General features: G+C 34.1%; 1 protein-coding gene across 1 annotated transcript; it reads right to left on the reverse strand.

Annotated features, from left to right (window-relative positions):
* Positions 1–1,347: 1,347 nt before the first annotated feature.
* Positions 1,348–21,083, reverse strand: PSMA3 (proteasome 20S subunit alpha 3). The gene is made up of 11 exons (XM_010962214.3): positions 20,928–21,083; positions 18,339–18,421; positions 13,836–13,959; positions 11,095–11,196; positions 10,942–11,015; positions 9,594–9,666; positions 8,712–8,777; positions 5,665–5,711; positions 3,416–3,483; positions 1,922–1,986; positions 1,348–1,511 (listed from the first exon to the last, which is right to left on the reverse strand). The coding sequence occupies exons 1-11, from the start codon at positions 20,946–20,948 to the stop codon at positions 1,467–1,469; spliced, it is 768 nt and encodes a 255-aa protein (XP_010960516.1). The 5' UTR covers positions 20,949–21,083; the 3' UTR covers positions 1,348–1,466.
* Positions 21,084–21,696: the final 613 nt, after the last annotated feature.

Here is a 21,696-nt window from a genome sequence, read left to right on the forward strand (position 1 = left end):
TTCAATCTTTTCTGAAAATAAATTTGTAATCTTGTCAAAGTAAAATGTACCAGCTTTTTTTTTTTTCCCCTCACAGACTAATCATATCCTAATGGTGTAGTTACAAAGTGCTCCTACAGATGAACCTAGATTATTTTTAATCCTGTGTGTAGCATGTCTGAAAATAAATTGCTTTCCTCTTATAATAGCTGAAAAGCTAGGTATATCTGCTTAAGTAGTTTTAGATTTACCTGATGTATGTTTTGAGGGGGCTTAGCTGCTCAAATTTAGGTTTCTCTAGAACCATCGTCTATTCTTTTAAAGAGTGTTAAATATACTGACGTGAATTTAAGAACAGAGTTACAGCACTGTAAAACAGCATCGATTCATGTGCCTTTTATACTTTGGAAGTTGGAAAAGTAAAGAATGGATAGATACTGGCTTAGGATAGTTAGTTATCTGTCTGTAGGTAAATCTAACTTAATGTTTAGGTGTTTTGTCCAAGGCCACTGGTGTCATTCTTAGTTAAATGTATCAGTTGTAAAATATAGCAGGTAATTTTACGTAAAAGCAGCCATGATAATGAGATACTGGTTTTGAGTTGTTTGTATAGTAATTAATTATTTACGTATAATGATTTGCTATTTCAACTATACAGATGCTCAAAGTCCAGCAACACCCTGCTGCTAAATTCAATGACTAGATTACCTTCTTAGGAAAGCATAACAGTTGAGTGGAGTGACACTGGCATGAGCCCAGTAAAGGGTGTGTGTGTGTAACTGGCATACTTGGCCTGAGTTCAGATTGTTTCTTCCTGCTGTGAGTGCTACTGTTCCTTGAAGGCTGTGATACTGAGTATTCCACTTGGTAACAGTTCTGGTTACAGAGCACTTCCACATATTTCTGATTTATTTTTTAGCATAAAATTTATGGGTATTTTTATTTGAACTTTACAGATTAAGAAAAATTTTAAGTGACAGAATAAGGACTTTGTGGATCCTTATTGAAATCCACTCAAAAGAAAAATAAAATTCTTGACTCTCCAACCTGAAACTTCTTTCTTGTGCATCACACCTAAAGGTTACCAGTAGCTGATGACCAGCAATCATCTCACTATATACAAAACTGGGCAGTGGTATCAATTAATTGCCTACTAGGTTGCTTGGTAGTTTTTATACAACGGCCCAGCAGGATATTCAGATTCTAGACGAGTGATGAAATGGAGCTTTAACTTAATTTGATTCCAAAGCCTCTTTCTGCAGTATTTTAATTAAGGAATTTTAAAGTAGACATAAATCTACATTGTAGTGCTGAATAAGTATGTGCCCAATTACGCCCACAATTTTGTCAAGCAGATATTAACCAAACTTCAGTTGTTACAAGACAAAAATTTAATGAAAATTGGTCAGTGAGTATGTAATAATCCACAGGGCTAAATAGTTACACGGGACTGTATTAGAAATTTAAAATAGATGCTGAAGTTAATGTTACATGTTATCATCATCTGATTCATCTTCTTCCTTCAGGGACTCCTGTTATAAGAGATAAATGGTGTTTAAAATCAGTTTTTATCATTGCTGTAACAACCTGAATCTACTTAAGCACCTGTCATTAAAAATTCTTTATTAAGTGAAAATGAACAATGGTTTAGAATAAGACATCCAAGTAAAGGATAACTAAGTATATCTTGCTCTAACAAATCAGTGATGATATTCTTGATAGAATACACATACAATATGAAAGCATTAAATGTCCTGAAAACACCTTACCATTTTCACAAACACAAAAAAATTTTTTTGGAACAAGGGCAACTTTATTCCCATTGAGTATAACCTAGAAAATTTCTATCCTTAGTTCAGCTCAACTCTTAAGTGTTAATTAACAGAAATCAACATTTTCCCATGATACTTTCAGCTAAAGTAGTTTTCATGCTGTGGCTTACCTTAGCATATTTCTCTGCCTCTTCCCTTATATCTTTTGGAACAATTTCATGTCTTCCTTTAGTTACTGTAAAATAAGCCATATATTTTTGAATATATGAATTAAAAACAAAAGACAATGTTGTGATTTGCAATACCATACAGTCTAGCCAGTCCACAGGTTAATACTAGATTCTTCAAACTCATCTTTGTGTTTTCTCTATGTAAGATTAAATTTGCCCAAATTTAGCTCTTACAGAAACAAAGAATAAATTATGTCATGATTTATCCTGATTCTGTAATAAATCCTTAGCATTCATTCATAGCATGATTAGAATTAAAAAGCTGTCCTTGAAGCCCTATGGTTGCCATACCAGAAAGAAAAGAGCAGGGAGGAGGGTGGCTCCCAGTAACAGTTTTTAAAAAATAAGCAATGGATGTGTGGAAAAAGCAAATACGACTTCAATTTTTTGGAGGGGGTAAGGTAATTAGGTTTGTTTTATTTATTTTAATGGAGTTACTGGGGACTGAACCCATGTTTGCATGCTAGGCATGCATTCTACCAACTAAGCTATACCCTCCCTGCTAGTCAATTATTAAGCAGAACTTTTCCTTCAAAACAAGAGTACCAGCTAAATTTGTTCTGGCTTTATTTGTATTGGAAAGGCACCCAGTGGCTGGAACACCTTTTGGCCAATACCTACTGCAGCTGAACATACGCGTATTTCATGACCCAGCAATTCCACTCTTAAGTTTATTTCCAACAGAGATGCTACATGTGTCTATTAAAATAAATGTACAAGATGTCCACAACTGCATTATTCATACACAAACACTGGAAGGAGCCCAACTCTCTAGCAACAGAGAGATGAAAACAGTGTGGTGTATTCAGAAAACAACACTATACAGCAAGTCAAATGAACAAATACTACTATCCTAACAACAAAATTAATTTACACAAATACAATGTTGAAGAAATCAGGAACAAAAGAATACATATACAATATGTATAAGTCCATTTAAATAAAATTCAACAACAGGCAAAAACCATCTACAGTGTGAGAATTCAAGACAGTGGTTACCTTTGGGGAGAAGGTAAAGGCTGTGATTTCAAGGAGGCCTAAGGGGTGATCTGGGAGGCTTTTTTTTTTTTTTTTTTTAATTTCTGGTTTTTTAATTCTTACTTATTTTCTTTACAGTTTTTAAAGGTTACATTCCATTTACAATTATTACAAAAGATTGGCTATATTCCCCATGTTGTACAGTCTATCCTTGTAGCCTGTTACACCCAGTGGTTTGTACTGGGCTGGTCTACTTGTTGACCAGAGCAGTGGTTACATGAGTGTATCTATCCATGCTGTGATACTTCATCAATTCATTATTTGTGTGTGTGTGTGTGTGTGTGTGTGTGTACGCCATTAAAAATTTAAAAGGAGAGGGAAAAAGGCAATCAGTAGTAAACTAGGTTTGCTACAGGTGACTCCTAGAGCAAATAAATGTGGAAAAAAATAACTTACTTTCACCAACCCAGCTGAGCTCTAGTTCAAAAGCTTTATCCTTAACTTCATCGTGTACTATGTAAATTCTAGAACAGAAAAGGAAAAATTTATATTCATTTGGTCATCTACTATTTGTTCATGCACTCAGCAAATTAGAACACTCATCCCTAATGTATTTATAAAATTATACAGCCATATTATATATAGTCTATATTATGAAAATTACACAAGGACTGGTAAAAAATTAAATACTCATTACAAAGGATTCAACATACCTTGTATACCTTTACAGCCCAAGTTATTTTGATACATTCTTTGAGAGATATAACTTAAAGATGCCTCATAAGGAAGATTTTCAAATGGGAAAAAGCATTATTACCTGTTCCTTTACAGAATATCTGTTTTTTTTCCATTAACTGATATTTTTTAAAAAACGAACATATGTATTAATTTACAATTAGTGGTCTCTTCAGTCTGCACCTTCTTGACAGGAATATTTTTAAACCTCTTGACCATTCTACATGTCCCTTAACCTGGCCCTCAAATAGTACGTGACAAATTGCAATAAACAAGGAGGCACTATCACACAACATATTACAGTAAAAGGGAAGTTAAAAAAAATAGTATCAGAGCAAAGCTTTGTTATTTTATACTTTTCACCATCTTACACACCTTTGGAGGGTATTCCTAAAGCCTTGCTATAATATGAGAAAGCATCTTAATTTTCCAGAACTAAGTAGGAGATGCACAGTGCTCCATTTTATTAAATGATGAACAGATGGCTTTCTTATGTAGAACAAATTAGTGTCTACTGTTATACTACTGTTACATCTAAACAAAAGGTGTGGTAAGGGCTGATTTCCCAAAGACTTTCCAGTGAAGGAAACTGATAAACTCATGAGTTTATCATGTTGCACAATTCAGTGAGGAATATTTACTTTCTAGGTTCCTTAGGTTGTTATTAATTGACAATCATAGAATGGATTCTGTTTTTTTCACAAACTGGAAAGGAGAGGGGTCTCATGGTGGGAGGGTGGGGGGAGATGACAGTAGCAGGAGTGCTGGACAGTTGGTACAAAATAATAAAACACTTGATTTTAATATTCTACATGTTAAGCTATCAGTTTAGAGATAAAGAGTACCGTTCAAATAGTATATTTATTATTATATAACAGAGCCCTCTAGGACTTTTTTTCCTTCCATGTATTAAATGTAAAACCTGAGACACTTGCACAAAATACTGACTAGGCCCGTTCATATAGTTCTAACACGTGATAGTTAGAGGTGCTGTGAATTCCCTGGAATATTATATTTATTACTTTTAAAAATCTGAAAAGCTGGCTGCAAAACCAGCATTTTACTACATCTTTTTTGGAATACCAAATGCCTGCATTCTTTGATCTAGAAGAATCATGATTTTTTTAATATTGAAGTATAGCTGATTTACAATGTTGCATTACTTTCAGGTGTAGTAAAGTGATTTCAGTTATACATACATATATATATTTTTTCAAACTCTTTTCCATTATAGGTCATTATAAGACATTAAGTATAGTTCCCTGTGCTATACAGTAAATCCCCACTGTCTATCCATTTTATATATAGTAGTGTGTATCTGTTAATAGCATCCTCCTAGTTTATCCCCTCTTCCCTTTCAGAAACCACAAGTGTGTTTATCTGTGAGTCTGTTAAAAGGAATCACGAATTTTGAAGCACTGCCACTCAGGTTTACTGGCTTTGCTTACTATTACTGTTGTATAGCATTCGCTGTGAACCACTTTAGGCTTTCTTAAGCTATTTCTAAATGTTTTGAAATACTGCTCATCTTGTTATAAGAATTTTTATAATTAACATATCTTGCCTAAAGAAATAGAGGCTATAAATAAGCCAGCTTCATGGATCATGTATATAGAAAGAATTAGCAGTAGGCCTAAAATAAAGTTACAAGCTAAGATTATGGCTATTGGGATTTCTGAGATTTAAGACGTTGGGAGCCATCAGGTGAAGTCCCTAGAAGTTCACCATGTCTTTCGTTCTTCTGTTGTCACCTTAAGAGGAATATATTTTGTCAAAAGCTATTTTTTACCATCTCACTCGTCACTTGAAATATGGACATTTCTCCTTAATGACGCTTCTTAGAATGTTGGATTCACTTTCTAAAAATCATGCACTGAGTTATTTCCAAACAAAACAGCCTCTTAGAATTGATGTATAAGGTAAGGTCAAGTGAAATATTTTTGTCAATGCTAAAGAAAATTTCAACTTACATTTTCGCAACTTCTTTAACAACATCACGGCAGGTCATTTCTTTCATCTGCAGAAAAAATATATATTCATTAAGTTATGAGTCAAAGGAAGACTTTCCACTTGTGTAACTTTTCAGATTCTTCCCACAACTTTCATTAGTAACCCATGCTCTTGAGATAGATTCTCAGAAATAAAACCAAGGAAAATAACCAAATTTCCAAAATGACCAGAATTTAATATGCTTTTTATTTACAGTTTAATGTTTTTTAATGATTATACCAAAACATAGTCTTAACCCGTGGACACCACTAAATTTTGTGATAAGTATTAAAATTTATAAAAACCCAGACTCTTCTATGCACCTATCCATAGGCAGACCCTGATGTTTAAAAGACTGGCAAAGAAATGTGTTTTTTCTTTATAGCCAATTTAGGATAATAAAATGCAAATATACTATGATACCTTCTATATACAAAATACAGAGGGATGAAGGAATGAGATAAATTGTCCATCATGAAATTATTCAAGACAAAAATGCAAAAATGTCAAGGAAGGCTTTGAAGAACCAAGACTTGAGTGGATTCTTAGAACATAGTTGGATTTTGAAGATAAATAAACTGCACAAAGCAGAAGTGAACATTTGGAAATCAGGCAGAAAAACAGTCCTTAGGTGCCCAGCAAAGAAGTCTATGTACTATAGATATTGGAAGTAAACGATACAGGATTTTTTTAAGGTATATACATTTCTGAATACACATGACAAAATTAAAAGAAGTTTGAGCAAACTGGTATTCATATTCTAGATATGCTAAGGAGGATGGGAAATGGTGAAAAATAAAAGTTACATACAGCAGTTTAGACTTGAGGTGATTCAATTACTGTATCTCTAAACTAGGTTTATTAATATTTTTCCTATTTTTTTGTATGTAGAAATCTCGATGCTCTAGCTCTGCCTTCTGCTGGTACAGCTGCATGACAAACAATGACAAAAAAATCGTAATACTGAGTTTAAGAAGAACAATTTTTTTTAAACCATACTTTTTTCATTTTGGTTTTGGTGGGGGGAGGTAATTAGGTTTACTTATTTATTTATTCTTAGAGGAGGAACTGGGATTGAACCCAGGACCTCATGCATGCTAAGCATTCACTCTTCCACTTGAGCTATACACTCCCCCCAAGAATTTAACAGTCTTATTAGGGAATAGACAAATCTGTGGGACCAACTACAAAAGCAACCAGCATAGGTTCTTCAAAAAATGAATATGGGGGTGAGAGGAAGACTCTTAGATAAGAAAAACAAATTCAGTATGTGAACCTTAATTATATCATGGTTTGAAAAACAGTTACAAATGACACAAGATTATTAAGGCAATTTGATTATGGACTGAACATCAGATGATGTGTGATAATGATATTCTAAGGAGATGAATGCTGAAGCAGTTAGAGATGCAATGTCACAATGTCTGCAATTTTTGTTTCAAATAGTTCAGGAAGGTAAAATATTGGAAAATAATAACTTCAGTCTGGATGGAGATATTTGTTGTACTGATCTTTTCTGATGATTAGAATTTTCATGTTAAATTGGGGGTGAAGAAAAGGAAAATACCAATCTTCATACTTTTGCCCTTACAAGTTAAGCTCTGTATTTAGTAAATTAATTGTAATGTACAAAGGCAAACTTGAAAAAGGTATGTCTTAAACAGCAAATACATTTTTACATATGTTGAAGTTTTTATTTCATAAAATGATATTCCTATTAAACAGAACATAAGCAAAAAACCAGACCAGAGTAATACTGAAGTCAATGGGATAGGGTCTTCAGTCTTTGTTCCAACTATTAAACTCAACTGTTGTACTAGTGCAAAAGCAGCTAGACTGAATGTGGCTTTGCTCCAATAAAACTTTAAAAAGAAGGCAGCAGGCCACAGTTTGCTAACCTCTGATTTAGAGCATATTTTTCATCATTAAGTGTACATGTTCCTCAGTTGAAATGCTCTTCCTCAGTTCTTAGCTATGATTGGTTGGTATTCCTTTTCCCTGCTAGGATTTAATCACAGAGCACAAAAAGATAGTTGACTGTTCTAAATACTCTATTTTCAGATTTCCACATAATACTGAGAGATGAAAGCAAAAGGAAAAAGAATAGAAGACAGGAACTTAGTACAACACCAGGAATTGTATGATGGAAAAGGACACTGGTTTAACAACTGTGAGGTCTGTGAATTGTTCATAAGCAGTATTTTATGACTCTAGCCAGTGTGTTTAACCCTGGATTGGATTTGAGCTAAGTGATCTCTAAGGTTCTTTTGTCAATTTTACTAAAATACCAAACATGAATTAGGCTTTTAAATGTCTAGAACTTGACATTAGTTGCAGGCACTGAAAAAATGTTTTCTACAACCTGGCTTTAAATAAGTTGAATGAGTATTAGTTGAGCAAGGTTCCAATACAGCACTAATATTAAACGTATGTGAAATTTTTTCTGACTGTAATTTACCAAAATACTCTAAGTTACATAGTTGTCTTTTGGGAAGTTTCTGATAAGCAGGTGGATACTGTTTCACCATTAAGTTGATCAATTTATGGCTAAAACAAAAACCAGTAGGCTTTTAAGAAAATTTTCACACTAATAGATGGCAGGGTTCCATGCCTCATTTAGATAGGAACAAAGGAAAGGGAAGCAAAGGAGCAGAGTATTAATGTGCTCCATAGACAAAAGCTGTGCTCTAGAGAAGAAAAAATGATACAGTAAAACACCAAAGTTCTTAACCTAAGGTTCAGAGGGCTCCATGAATGACCTTCAGGGATTTTGTGAAAGTATATGAAAATTTCTGCTTATATTTTTCTGGATTAAGAGCTTATAATAAGCAGCCATCAAAGTTATAAAGGGATCCATGATACAACTCTACAGGTAAATATGTTGCCAGCATTCCTATTTATCCACCTTCAGAAAACTACTGAAAACAGCCAACCACACTTGGAGTAAAAGGTTTAGTTTGTGGTGATAAAAACATCACTACATAAGGATAATGTTATAGCAGAAATTTAAGCAATAAATACATGTTACCTGAAGCTTTTCTATTTCTGTCTTTGCAGCTTGCTTGGCTTTGCCAATGGCACAGCCCCAATAACCCTATTTAAAAAGAACACACACCAAAAATACACATGTATTATTAAATTAATATACTTTCATAAGTAATGACTACTGTTTCTATTTAAAGGTTAATGAAAAGATGTTAAATGACATTCAGAAGCACGTATGGAGAAATATAGTCAGAAAACATGAATATGAAGGGACTCAAAAGATTAAAAAACTTAATTCTAGGATAATCTGGATTATTTTCAAGAGGTATATCCAAAGAAAAATTATGTCATTATATATTCTTCATGAACTAGAGACATTTTTGTCTGTAGGAATAAAAAAATTTTAGCATTGTAACAAAATGAAGTTGAAATAAATAATTCCTAAGAGTCCAATACTCTTAAGCCTTCATTTTTTTATATTGTAAAGGTTTTTATACTTGTTACTTGTGTAACAACTATATTGGTGTATGACAAAACATAGCCTTAGTTTTTTCGCAAGTATAAAAACCATTAAAGTATTAAGACAGTTAAGAAAAGGTAATTAGAGAAACGTCCAAGAAATCTCATTTAAAATCCTTTTTTAGAAAGGAAGGTATTGTATTGTTTTGACATTGCTAATATTTGTAGTTATAAAGGAAATAACATTCAAATTTTATGTTCACTATGCAGTTTCTATAATAGCATATTGAAAGCCACAAATGTCTGCTCTGCTTCATATCCACAGGCTGTTGTTACTAATATTAAACAAGAAAATGTTGCCTTCTTTGAATTTTAAAGAAACATCATGTAATCCAAATATCATTTAAGTGCTAATGAGATACCAGCAAAATAGAAATACAATTTCAGATGATTCAAAACTACTCACGTATGAAACACCTGAAGGGTCAATCATGTAGAGTTGTGCACCATCATTCACGCTGTAAGACCCTAACATGAAACTGCATACAAGTAAATTAATAATTTAAACTATGGTTCTTAATTTAATAGTATTAAAAATATACAGTGATAAAAATGCAATTACACTTTCTAAGATAAACTACTAATACCCATATCACTCATAGTAAGCACTTTGATAAGGTAGTTTGGATAAAAACTGGTATATACTTGAAACTTCAAAATTCATGTGGCTTTATTGTATTAAACTTTCTGATGAAACTTCCCTGAGAGGACAGCAGTGCACACAAGGGAGAAAGATGGACATCAGTAGATAGAAGGACAATTAATAACAGGGCCCAACAGGTAAAGGCATAAACATGAAAAAGCTAAGAGGACAAATCCTGAAGGGAGTACACTGAATCCACCTCAGACACCCTTCATTCTTTTTTGGTTATTCCCCAGTACTCCTCCATTTATTTTCTGCAATAATCCAAAATGGTTCAACACTTTTTTTTATGCTCAACAAATTAAAATTAGGATATTAAATAATCATGAATGATTTTTTGAAATTGTAAGTAGAAAAGAAACCAGCCTCATCTTATGTTATCATTTATGTGCGGAATACTGTAATAGCCAACTTCCATTTAAGAAGATTTTACCTATTGCTTAAAATATATATGATGGGAATTAATGAGAAAACTCAAGTGTCAGTATAGTTGGCTACCTAATAATGACAAGATGGAATATATTTAAAACCAGCTTACAATTTCCTGAAAATGTCTAGGTCTAATTCCAGAGAAAATTGCTCCCCAGTTTTACTGAGAAATAATTTACATACATCACTGTATAAGTTTAAGGTACACAGCATGATGGTTTGACTTACATGTATTGTAATATGATTACCACACTAGGTTTAGTTAACATCCATCATCTTATATAGAAACAATGAAAAGAAAAAAATTCTTCCTTGTGATGAGAACTCTAAGGATCTACTCTATTAAAAACTCTCCTTTTTAATCACACAGCAGTGTTAACTAGTCATCATGTGTATATTACATCCCAAGTACGTATTTATCTTAAACCTTAAAAGTTTACACCTTTTGACCACCTTCCTTCAGAGAATTTATTATAATCAGATTAAAACATCACTGAGTTGTGTTTATCAAATCTGCATAGTCTTTCACTTTTCGAAGTATTCTTATGCACACCATTTTATTTAGTCAGTGAATACTTCCTGATAATAGTTCATTTTTTAAGGGTATAAAAGTTGAATAAAAGATGCTGGGAAAACATAACTATAGTACAAATATGACTGAATATCTCACAAAATTTCATACCTGCAACCAAAAGGTCTAACAGCACTGTAGAGTGTATAGGCATGTACATACATGGCTACTCTGTCTGCAAGATGCTGTGGGCGAGAAAACAGAAGAGCTTATTAATAAACTTCTCTTTCTGTTCAAAAAGCTTCTCAACATTTATCAACTTACTTTTAGTGGAATGTTATATCCAAAGTTAGATCTAAAGTTGGAAGCCTCTTCTCTTGCAATGTCTGCTAAAGAACGAGCATCTGCCAACAAGCCTGCAACTGCCTGAAAAAAAAAAACAAAAAGTACTAGTTCAATAGATCACATTCCTATCACAAATCTGGTAAGTATAATTATTGTAGGCTTATTATTTTTTTAAAGATCACCATTAGAATAAATTTTTTTGGCTTAAAGGTCTTTACAAGGCATTCTGGCATTTTGATGACTGAGCACAGGATTACAGTTTGGAAATTTACCAAGTGTGACTTCATTGTTTTGTCCAATGATCACATTCAGAAGGAGTATTTCTATAAATACTCCATGTCTCCCCACTTACCACTTCATTATAAAGAATAAACAACAACAAAGAAAAATAAAACCATTGGCTCTGATCAGGACTTTCCTTCATTTAAAGCACTTCTGTGTTAAAAAGTTATTAAAAAGATTTGACCTAAAAGGTACAACCTCAAATCTCCTTTTTCAGCCTGACTAATAAATTACAATGTCAAACCAAAACATGACAAACCACGAATCTTCCAAGACTGGTGGTTTAGAACTGCAGTTACCAAACCATGTGCTGAGATATCCCAAGGGCACTATAGTGAATTCAAGAACTGGGGGATGTTTTAAAATGGGGGAAATTGTTGAAGTAGTTCAGTTTCAACATTAGATCATTGTACATTCCTTTCAATGTGATCGTATTGTTGAGAAGCTGGGTTCTTCTGATAAATAAGTGCTGCACAAAAATTAATACGGAACGGGAAATGGGGCAGGAGGCAGAATCTAATCTAATTCTAAAGTTTAAGAAATTGTGCAGCACACATTTGTAATTGTGGTTCTTTAAAAATATTTTTCTTTGTGTATTTTTTTTACAGCTACTAAGTTTTTAGGACATAAACAGTTGTTTGGATCTACATATATAATAAACAGAACCACTAGGTATTTCTTTTGATCTAGGGAAGCCATGAAAACAAAAAAGAAATTATTGAAAACACTTAGGGGTACTGGGAATCAACAAAGTCCAGGAACCACTGGCATAGAAGATGTATAGAATTTTAAAGTAAGTGCTATCAGGATTTTTAACTGCCTTTTTGTCTACTGCTACCTAGTGATAGTAATAATGATGAAAATCCCTAACGTTGAGCACTTATTACATGCTAAGCATTTTATATAATTATGCATGAAGGTAGGTACTCTTACCACCATAGTTTTGCAGGTGAGACTGGTGTTTAGAATAACTTCCTAAGGATACCCAGCTAGTAAGTTTCACCATTTAAAGAATCTTCCATTGATTTGGAGAAAAGTTACTGTGAAGTCTAATAATTTATCACTTGAAGATGACAGTGGTGGAGACAGAACATTAATTGTTCATTTTCTCCAGCTTTCTTAAATGTCTAATGTTTTGCCAATTTCCAGCTACAAGGAATACCATCAATTTCCTGGCTTTAAATAACAAATGAGACAAATTTGAAAATTCTAAAACAATAAAATCTTTTTCATCACCAAAGTGCCTATAAGCGTGTATGATTTTTTTCAAAATACACCTAACCTAAAGTTTTGTTTATTAAGTGAAAGAATGCAGGAGTCACTAATTCAACTATGTTACAATATGACAAGTTTCATGAAAACATACCAGTTTCACTGGCAATAGTAAGTTTGTTCAGGAGAGAAAACCGTTTCAAAAAATAATAATTGAAGCAAAAAAATTTACTTACAGCTTTATAGTTTACTGGTTATATTTTGCTAGTCCTTTTTGTGTTTGTGCATAACACATCTCATTTAGAAAAACTAAAGCTACTGGTATTTCAGCAGAGTGAGTAGACAGAGCTATAGGACCTCACTCCGCAGAATGGGCTTTGGACATAGACCATGCAGACCCAAGTATGAGCCCCAGCATATTTCTTTACTAGCTGTGTGTTTTCTGTAAAAAATGAGATTAATATTGATTAATATTATTTTCACTGAGTTGTCAGGATTAAATGAGATAATTTATGTAAAGAGTCTCATTCATACTGCCTAGCACACAGGTGTTCTCTTTTCTTCCTTGCCTTTTCAATAAGCAGGGTTTAAAAATCATTTCTTTCCTTTTTTTGGTTGTCGTTCTTACTGAAGAAAGTCTGGCATCTATACAGGAAGATTTCAGTATATACCAGTAATATATTTATGTCTTGGCCTGCAATTGTGCAAAAGCATTCACTTAATCTATCAGCTGCATAAAATAACTGAAATATAGTGATGCCTATGAAGCTACTAAAAAGGATGTGTTCACTTTTCCTTTCATCAGACATCCTTTCTGGATGTTTCACCTCACTATAAAGGTATTATCTTTCTGATAACAGTAACAGTGATCCTCACTAGGGATACAAAAACCTAGATTCTTTGTCTCTCAAGCATATGCCTTCATTGGTGATCTATGCTGCCAAGATTTCTTTTCTACACATACTTCTCACCATCCTCCCCTCCTTTTTCTTAAGGCAGCTTGGCATTTCTATCTCCAATCAGGTTCTAAGAATGCTACTCTTCTTTTGGACAGTGACCTATTCACAAACCAGTAACTCTGTGATTACTTCTGTGGCTGCTCTGTTCCTGCCTCAATGCTAAAGTAATCAATGGTTTCTTATAATCACAGTTTTAATATATTCCAGTTAGTTACTTCACAAGAAATTGGACAAGGAAAAAAGGAACAATTTAAAATGTGACCTTACCATTCCAACATGCCGATCAACATTAAAAAGTCGTTTGTTGGAACCTTCTTCATAAAGTTTAGAAAGGACTAATTTTTCTACCCCAAAGACAACGCCATCTTTACATCTGATTCCAATAGCTGTACTGAAACAAGTAGAAGAAAATCAATTTTTTTTAATGAAAATAAAAGAAACTTTGTAAAACCAAGTTTAAAAAAAAAAATAGGCAAATTCATTTCTCAAAGCATACCAATTCTTTAAAATAAATAGATCTGAAAACTAGAAAGGGCAAACAACCTAGTGTGATGAATTAGAGCCATATAAATGATCATGTGAACAACAACAAAAATCTACATTATGACATAGAAAGGTACTAATATATAAGTGAAAAAAGATGCCAATAAAATATGTACCAAATGGCACAGTGTCTACCATATTGTTAGCCATATGCTAGTAAATGTTGACTAAAGTCATGTCCATTGAAAATGGTACATAATATGCATTAAAAGGACAGGCTACATACATACAAACTAAAAAGTTAACAGTGACTAGTCTGGCTGGAAAGATTATAATTCTTTTTCTTTCACTTTTTCTGTAACAACCATTAGTGGCTCATAATAAGTATACAAAAATAAAATATATATTTTGTACAACTATTTAAAACAAAATAGATCTTAAAATAATCTCTTAAGTAAAATACAGAGAAATTATATATTGCCATTTCAAGATGAAAATATATTCATTACTCTCATCTTCTAATCACTTTAATAAAGAAAATTCTGATCGGAAACAACCAGAAAAATGAACCAAGCCACATACATACAAATTTTGTAAAGAATTTCAGACACTCCTTCTCCCATACTTCAGGTATCTCCAGGGGCTCCCCTTTCAGGTTTAAACTCCTTGTCCTAGCTTTCAAAAGCCCTGAAAATCTGCAAAGCCCATCTAGCTTACTCAGATTCCTATTATAAATCCTGTGCTCTACGAAATTCAACCTCATTGTCATCTCTCAAATACCTTACTGTTCATTTTTATTTTATGTCTTTATTGAGGTTATCCTGGGTACTAGAATACACTTCCTTCTCACCACTGCATATTTAAATACATTTCCACAAAGTTTTGCAAGTTCACCTGAACTCAAGCTCTACAACCTCAGGTAGCCTTTCCCAATTATTCCAGCTCATCATCTTCCTCACTTTTCAGCACTTAAAACATTCTTTTTTCCAAATTAAAAGTTCTCAAAGTGTAGTCTATGAGGTCAAAATTATTTTCATAAAAATACAGAGACATCATCTTCCTTAGCCACTGTGTGGTCATTTGCACTGATGATACAGAAGCATTGGTGGGTAAAGCTGCTGGCACTTGAACACAAATAAAGCAGTGACAACAAATGGTTAGTAGTAAGCTAAGAATTGTATTCTCCATTGCTATGCTGTCACAGGTCTTTTTTAAGCCATTCTTAGTTAACAATGTCCTTGATAAAGCAGTAATAATGAATTTTATTAGATGTCAACCCTTGAGTACCACCCTTTTTATTATTATAATAAAATGGAAGTTAGCCAAAGTACTTCTGCTGTGCATCAAAATACAATGGTTACCTAAAGGAAAAAGCACTGATAAAACTGTACTGAGTTATGAATTTCTTCATGGAACATCTGTTTTTACCACAAAGAAGGTCAGACAACTATGGTTATTTTCCATTTACATCTGTGGCAGCCTTTTTTTCTAAAATGAACAAAGTGAGCCTGTCACTTCAAGGAAAATAACTGACAGTATTTTGTTGCCAGTGATAAAATTTGAGTTTTCAAGCATAAATTGGAATTTTAGGAAACATATTCACTACTGTGAGCTTGTATGCTTCCCAAACTTTCATGATCAGATTAGTGGTGATATTAACAAGTGTAATGTTTCTGATAGTTTATAACATGTCAAATTTGGAAGGTCTGTTATAACTCAGTGAACTAATACTTTCCAAATGACCAACTCACAGTGTTACAAATCATGCAAGAGTAAAACATGCAAAGTGCAAGACAGCCCAATAGATTTTAATGTAAAAGTACAAAAAGTACATTTTTATGTTTTCAGACTCCACACTACAAGAACCTTTAAGAAACTAACCTTTGTCCAGTTTTAGTGTATCGAAGAACAACATGCGTAATTACATGAAAGGCCATTAAAATACTCCTGACTTTTCCAACCACATATCTATATGAAACCTGACTGGCTTCACATGCTTCAACAAAAGTAACAACATATTGAAGCAGAAATGAGAATCTGTCTTCTATCAAGCTTCAATTAATTATACATTTACAAAAATGTAAAACAATGCCACTCTTCTCATTAAATTTTTTTAATGTTTTGGAAAAGTAATTTTCATTAAAAGTGTTATTAATGTTACTCAAATATTTTAATAAATGTTAATTTAATTTACTTACTAACATGTAGTTGTATTTATTATTTTTTAATGAATTTATAAATATTTTTCAGTTTTTCAGTTTTAACTTCTAATATGGTAAATACTGATAGAACCAAAACCTCCATAAATAAATGCTCTTTTGGGTAATGATAAATATTGACAGAACCTATAGCATACATAAATAAATGCTCTTTGAGGTTCTCAGTGATTTTTTTTTCCAAGCAATTTTGTTCTAAACAATCTAGCCTTACTGTCATGTTGCACAATCTTCCTTTTGTATCTTGGCTCCTCATTGAGGCTGAAGGGGAAGATTACAATTCAATCTTCCCCTTTTTTTTCTTTTGCATATTACCTTCTAAGGGCATACTTTTATAAAATAGTTACGATCATGTTATATATTTTTAATAAAATGCTTTTAAGTATTCACATATATGTCATTAATTATTTGCTTTGGTAGTTCCTATGCTTAACAGAACAGGTACTCAAAAATATTTGACTTTTAAAACCCCAAGATTAAACTTCTTTCTCTAAAAGAATTTACCTCCTTTTGATGCAAGAATATAATCTTATATCAAATTATTTGAGTAAATGTTTTCTATCAATTTATATGCCACACTCTTAAGAAAATTCATATGCAATCTAATTTTTCTATTTTCCACTCTCTGTGCCCACAAAACAAAAATTTTCAAATGTTTTTCCATGTATTCTATCTGTATGGTAATAAGGTATGTGAAGTAATTAAGTTAAATGTCCACATCCCAATTTTACAGACAAAAAAGTAACATTCAGAGAACTGAACAGTGGAACCCTGTATAACATTACCACTAAGCAGCAGCTAGGAGGAAAATTCACAGCTTCTGACCCTCATCCAATATTCTACCATACCAGGTTACATAGAACCCTTTAAAAGAGGGATTTTGCTGGTATCTTTTCTTTATACAGAAAAAAATACATTGACTTTTAATGTTTCATTTTTTGAAAATTATATTTCCTCAAGTTTGCTTAAATGTAACTGTTTTAAACTATATTTAGAAATATTTTATGGAAAACAAATTGCTAAGATACACAGATCCTCATAGCCTAGTCTCAATTATCTGGATTACAGATGGTTTCAAAATATATCTCCAGTTTTTCTTAGTCGAGACATCTCTTACCAGTTTTTTACACCAATGAAAATTCGAGAATGCAAAGGAGGAAGAGAAAAACAGTAACTTCCTCAAGTCTTTCTCCAGCTCCTTGGTCTACAGTCTATCTTCCTTTATCAATAGGGGAAAAAATGTGTCAACTTTTTCTTAAATTTGATTCTCTTCTGAATTCTATCAAGCTTTGTATACAGTAATAAAATACAATTCAGCCTAAAATTCTTATCAGCCTTATTTCTATTATATTATCAGACACTGACAGTTTCTAAGTACCACTATCTCTAATAATACATTTAAACACAAAATAAGTTAGCTTCATTAACAAATCCTGTAAGAAGACTTAAAATGTATTTTTGCTCGAAAAATTTTAAATACTATTTCATAAACCAGTAGAAATCCATATATCTTTCTACCAGTCAAAAGATGGCACAAAAAAATGAACATTTATTTATTCAGTAACTACTGAGGTCTGTGTGCTAGCATATGCAAAGATCAGTTTCAGTCTCTACCCTCATGAAACATCCATCAAATATTGAAGGTACTAGTAGATATTAAAAAAAAATTTACATGTGAACTTTTCAAAAATTCTGAAACATTTCCCTATGTACAACTTTTCATTATGATGACAAAATCTGAGTTCAAACACCCAATACCATTTGTTTAGTAGGCCTAAAAAATTTTTTTTAAGATATCTGAATGAGATGTTATAAAAGAAAATTTTTAAAGAAGTCCAATTCATTTCATTTCATAATCCTGGAATCAACTAGAATTTTAGAACTGAGGGTCACGGAAAGATATGACCTAAACAGAGATCTGGAAATTACAAATAAATTGGAATTATTTTAGGGCATATATCATTTTGTGCCAAAGTAACAATAACAAAGCCTAATTACCAAAAACACAGATAAAGAGACATTTAATACCCGCTTAAAACATGCTAATTTCAAGTAAAACAATGTTTCTTACCTACTGTTTTCCACGGCCTTCATAGCATATTCAACTTGAAAAACTCTTCCATCAGGAGAGAATGTAGAGGCTGACAGGTCATACTAGGAGGAAAAAGACAACAGTAAGCTTATAATGGTGTATCTTTGGTAGTAAATACCTTACAACTTTTCTCCCTAAATGACTTACACATTACAAACATGTTAAATCTCAAGAAAGATTTGCTTTGAAAAGGGGAAACAAGTCAGAGCAACAACAGTGACTAAGAGAAAGTTACACACTTTAGATTTCTGCTATTGAAAAGCAATGGATGTAAGTCCTGGGTAAAGTCAGAACTCTTCCCACACAGAACACTGCTCCTTTTTTTACAAAATTACTATGGTAGAAATAGCACGGGAGTCAGAAAATTTTAATTCATAGCTGTGGCACTAATAAACTTAAGGACCTTGGACACATCATTGAGCACTCAAACATTTAATTAGCATCTATTATATGTTAGTCACTATAAGGAAATGCAAAGAATACATATTCTACATGTCCTTCATTTTCAAATCAGATCATGAACAAATCCAGGTGCTGGAGATACAGCAGTAAACCAGAAAAGGTACTAAGATGAAAATAAGACAGGGTGAAGGGGACTACCACAGACCACCTCATCAGGGAAGGTGTTGCTGGGGCAGTTAATATTTATTGAGGCTGAGCCAGACCTAAGTAACAAGTAACCAGCCATTCAAGATAGGTAGGAGGAACTGTCCTGGCATTTGGACAGCTCCTCTTCCCTATCCTAAACAGCTAGTTTATAAAAGACATTAGGGTAGAAATAAGCTTAGCACAATCAAGAATAAGAAGTAAAGCCACTGTGTCTTGAGCACTGTAAGTGGTAGACAGAAGAGTAAACTGTATCAGAGGTATGTAAAGGCCAAACCATAGGTCTTCTAGGCTAGAGCAGGAAGCTAACTTCTTATTCTAAATGCAGCAGGAAGTCATTGGAGTTTGGGGGAGTGGGTTGGAGGGGTTATACCTAATTTCTTAAAAACACCATTCATCTGGAAAATGAATTCTAGAGGGAGTAAGAGTAGATGCAGAGATCAGGTATTCCAAAGGTAGTGGCTTAGACTAGAGAAAAAGAGATGGAAGGCGTTATCTTTTGAGGGTACAGTCAAACAAACCTTGCCAATGGATTGGACCAAAGCAAAAATGAAATTAAAAGTGCATCATAAATTTTTTTCATTTGAGCAACTAGTATTGGACCAGTCACTGAAATGAAAATTGCAGGAGATGCAAAATGGGAAGGGAAGAAGAAAACCCATAGATCTACTTTGGACATGTAGCTTGAAACGTCTATTAAGCAATCAGGTGGAGAGAAATATCAAGAAGACAGGTCTTCATATCTGGAGTTCTTGAAGTGAAGACAGGATATAAGCCTTCAACAGTGGTGCTTTCTGACTCTCAGTATGTGAACCTGTTATACCAAGATTCTTAACTCTACCGCTGGAGTATCAAAATAAATACTGTATTATAAATATTGTATTTATAAATACTGTAGAACTAAATACTATGAATTTACAGTGTATGAATGTGGTTGCAAAGTCAATTTGCTACAACAGGTAGTACTGAGCATCTACTAATCCAAAAACAGTATGACAACCCTAGCATCTCATTCCTGAATGAATTAAACCATAAGTTGCCTATTTTCAAATTCAGAAAACCAGTATTTGGGCCTAACGGTGAGTATCAAAATCTTGTGAACAATGGGAATAGAAAAAGTGAGAAACCCATTATTCAATGCCTCTAGTGCAATCAGCCAATAAATATTTCTAAACAAAAGCTGTATTTTCAATATGGAGAAATACATAAAAGGAGTGAGCAAAAGAGTTCATATATGCAGTACGCTTAACAAAGGAAAGCAGTAACCCGAACAAGTTAACAAATCCAACACGAAAATCCTGAACAGTCTAGTGAAAGTAATCATTTAAATGCTTCCGGTACTGATACCTCAAAAGTACTGCTAAGTAATTTGAGCAGGAAAAGCTGGGACAAAGGAAAAATAGAGAGGATACTTCAGATTCCGCTTTTTAGACAATTTTTCTTATTAGTTCTGACAGGGTTCCAGGAAGGGACTCATACTGAGTGACCCATCAGTACACTCGAAGGGAGGAGAGAGGATTCCCGTGAGTCAGCAGCACCTTAGGAACTGCAAAGGCCGTCCAGACCTTAGAATCTCAAGCCGCCCTGCCTCAGTGATTCTCAAGAGGCTAACCGTCGCCTATACCCTTCAAACACATTATTTCAGGTCCCCCGAGTTTCCACTTTCGGTTTCCCTAAGCGGCTAAAGAAAGTGACTCAGCAATCCAAGACCGCTCCAAACCTCCCTGCTGCCTCCCCGAGCCCGCTACACCTGAGCTGAGAAGCTTCAGGTCACGGTCACCGCAGACGCAGGCCTAGCAATCAGCGTAGATAAGACCGCCGGGCACCGCATCCTGGAAGCGGCCCACTTGCCCGCAGGCAGTCCCAGCTCACCCCGAGTCGCACAGCCCAAGCAGACTGTCCGCGCTCCCTTCCACGCGAATCCTTAGTCTAGACTACTACACCGAGAAACAACGAACTCACCCCGGTGCCGATGGAGCTCATCGTACTCAAACCAGTGGGTCGCCTGGGGCTTCACGGCCTAAAGCGCTCCCCCTACACCGCAGCACGCAGACTAGTAACAGGCCCTCTCATTGGCTCTTCTTTCAACCAATAGCCTTCTTCTCTTTGGCTCGTTCCGGAACAGAGGATTGTGGGAAAAGGAGGTGAGGCGCGTGGCAGACGACGCGCATGTGCAGAAGTAATGAGGTGGAGATAGGCAGGCCGTTCCGTCCTTTCCAATTTTGGTGTTGAGTATCTTGGGGAGACTGAATCTTTGTGTTGCCTGAGAAGCTGCTCCGTTCCATTTCCTAGAAATTATTATTTATCTTCTTCCCATCTTTTTCGCTGCCTTATTCTTTCTAAAGCAAAGCGGAGAGAGATTCTCATACTCTTACAAAGACCAGAGAAAACGATAGGGGAGAGGTCTCCCCCCACCCTTGGCGTCCTGGTTCTAACCGAGTATCTTGACGGTATCCCCACCATTCACCTAACCTCACAGGAAGGTAGTTGTCCACTAAGGGTATCACCTTTGAACTCAGCTCGGAACTTTACAAAAGCATTAGCATTCATTTTGTGAGTATAATTCTGAATAGTAGAAGATAAGACTAAAGATTGATAAGATCTAATATGTCCCAAGTACTCAGTTAAACACTGCTGATAAAACGGTGAACGAGACTTTCTCATCCCTTAATGAGTTTATTTTCAATAGGAAAAAAATAGGCAACAAAAAGTAAACAAGCAAAGTAGTTGC

This window comes from Camelus bactrianus, chromosome 6 (genome assembly GCF_048773025.1).
Source record: "Camelus bactrianus isolate YW-2024 breed Bactrian camel chromosome 6, ASM4877302v1, whole genome shotgun sequence".
NCBI lineage: Eukaryota > Metazoa > Chordata > Mammalia > Artiodactyla > Camelidae > Camelus > Camelus bactrianus.

Coding starts and splice junctions, on each gene's coding strand:
- PSMA3 (XM_010962214.3), bottom strand. CDS start 20,948: ATGAGCTCCATCGGCACCGGG. Junction 13,960..18,338: donor AAGGCCGTGGAAAACAGTAG/GTAAGAAACATT, acceptor TACTTGTTTCAG/TACAGCTATTGGAATCAGAT. Junction 1,512..1,921: donor AGGCAGAGAAATATGCTAAG/GTAAGCCACAGC, acceptor CTCTTATAACAG/GAGTCCCTGAAGGAAGAAGA.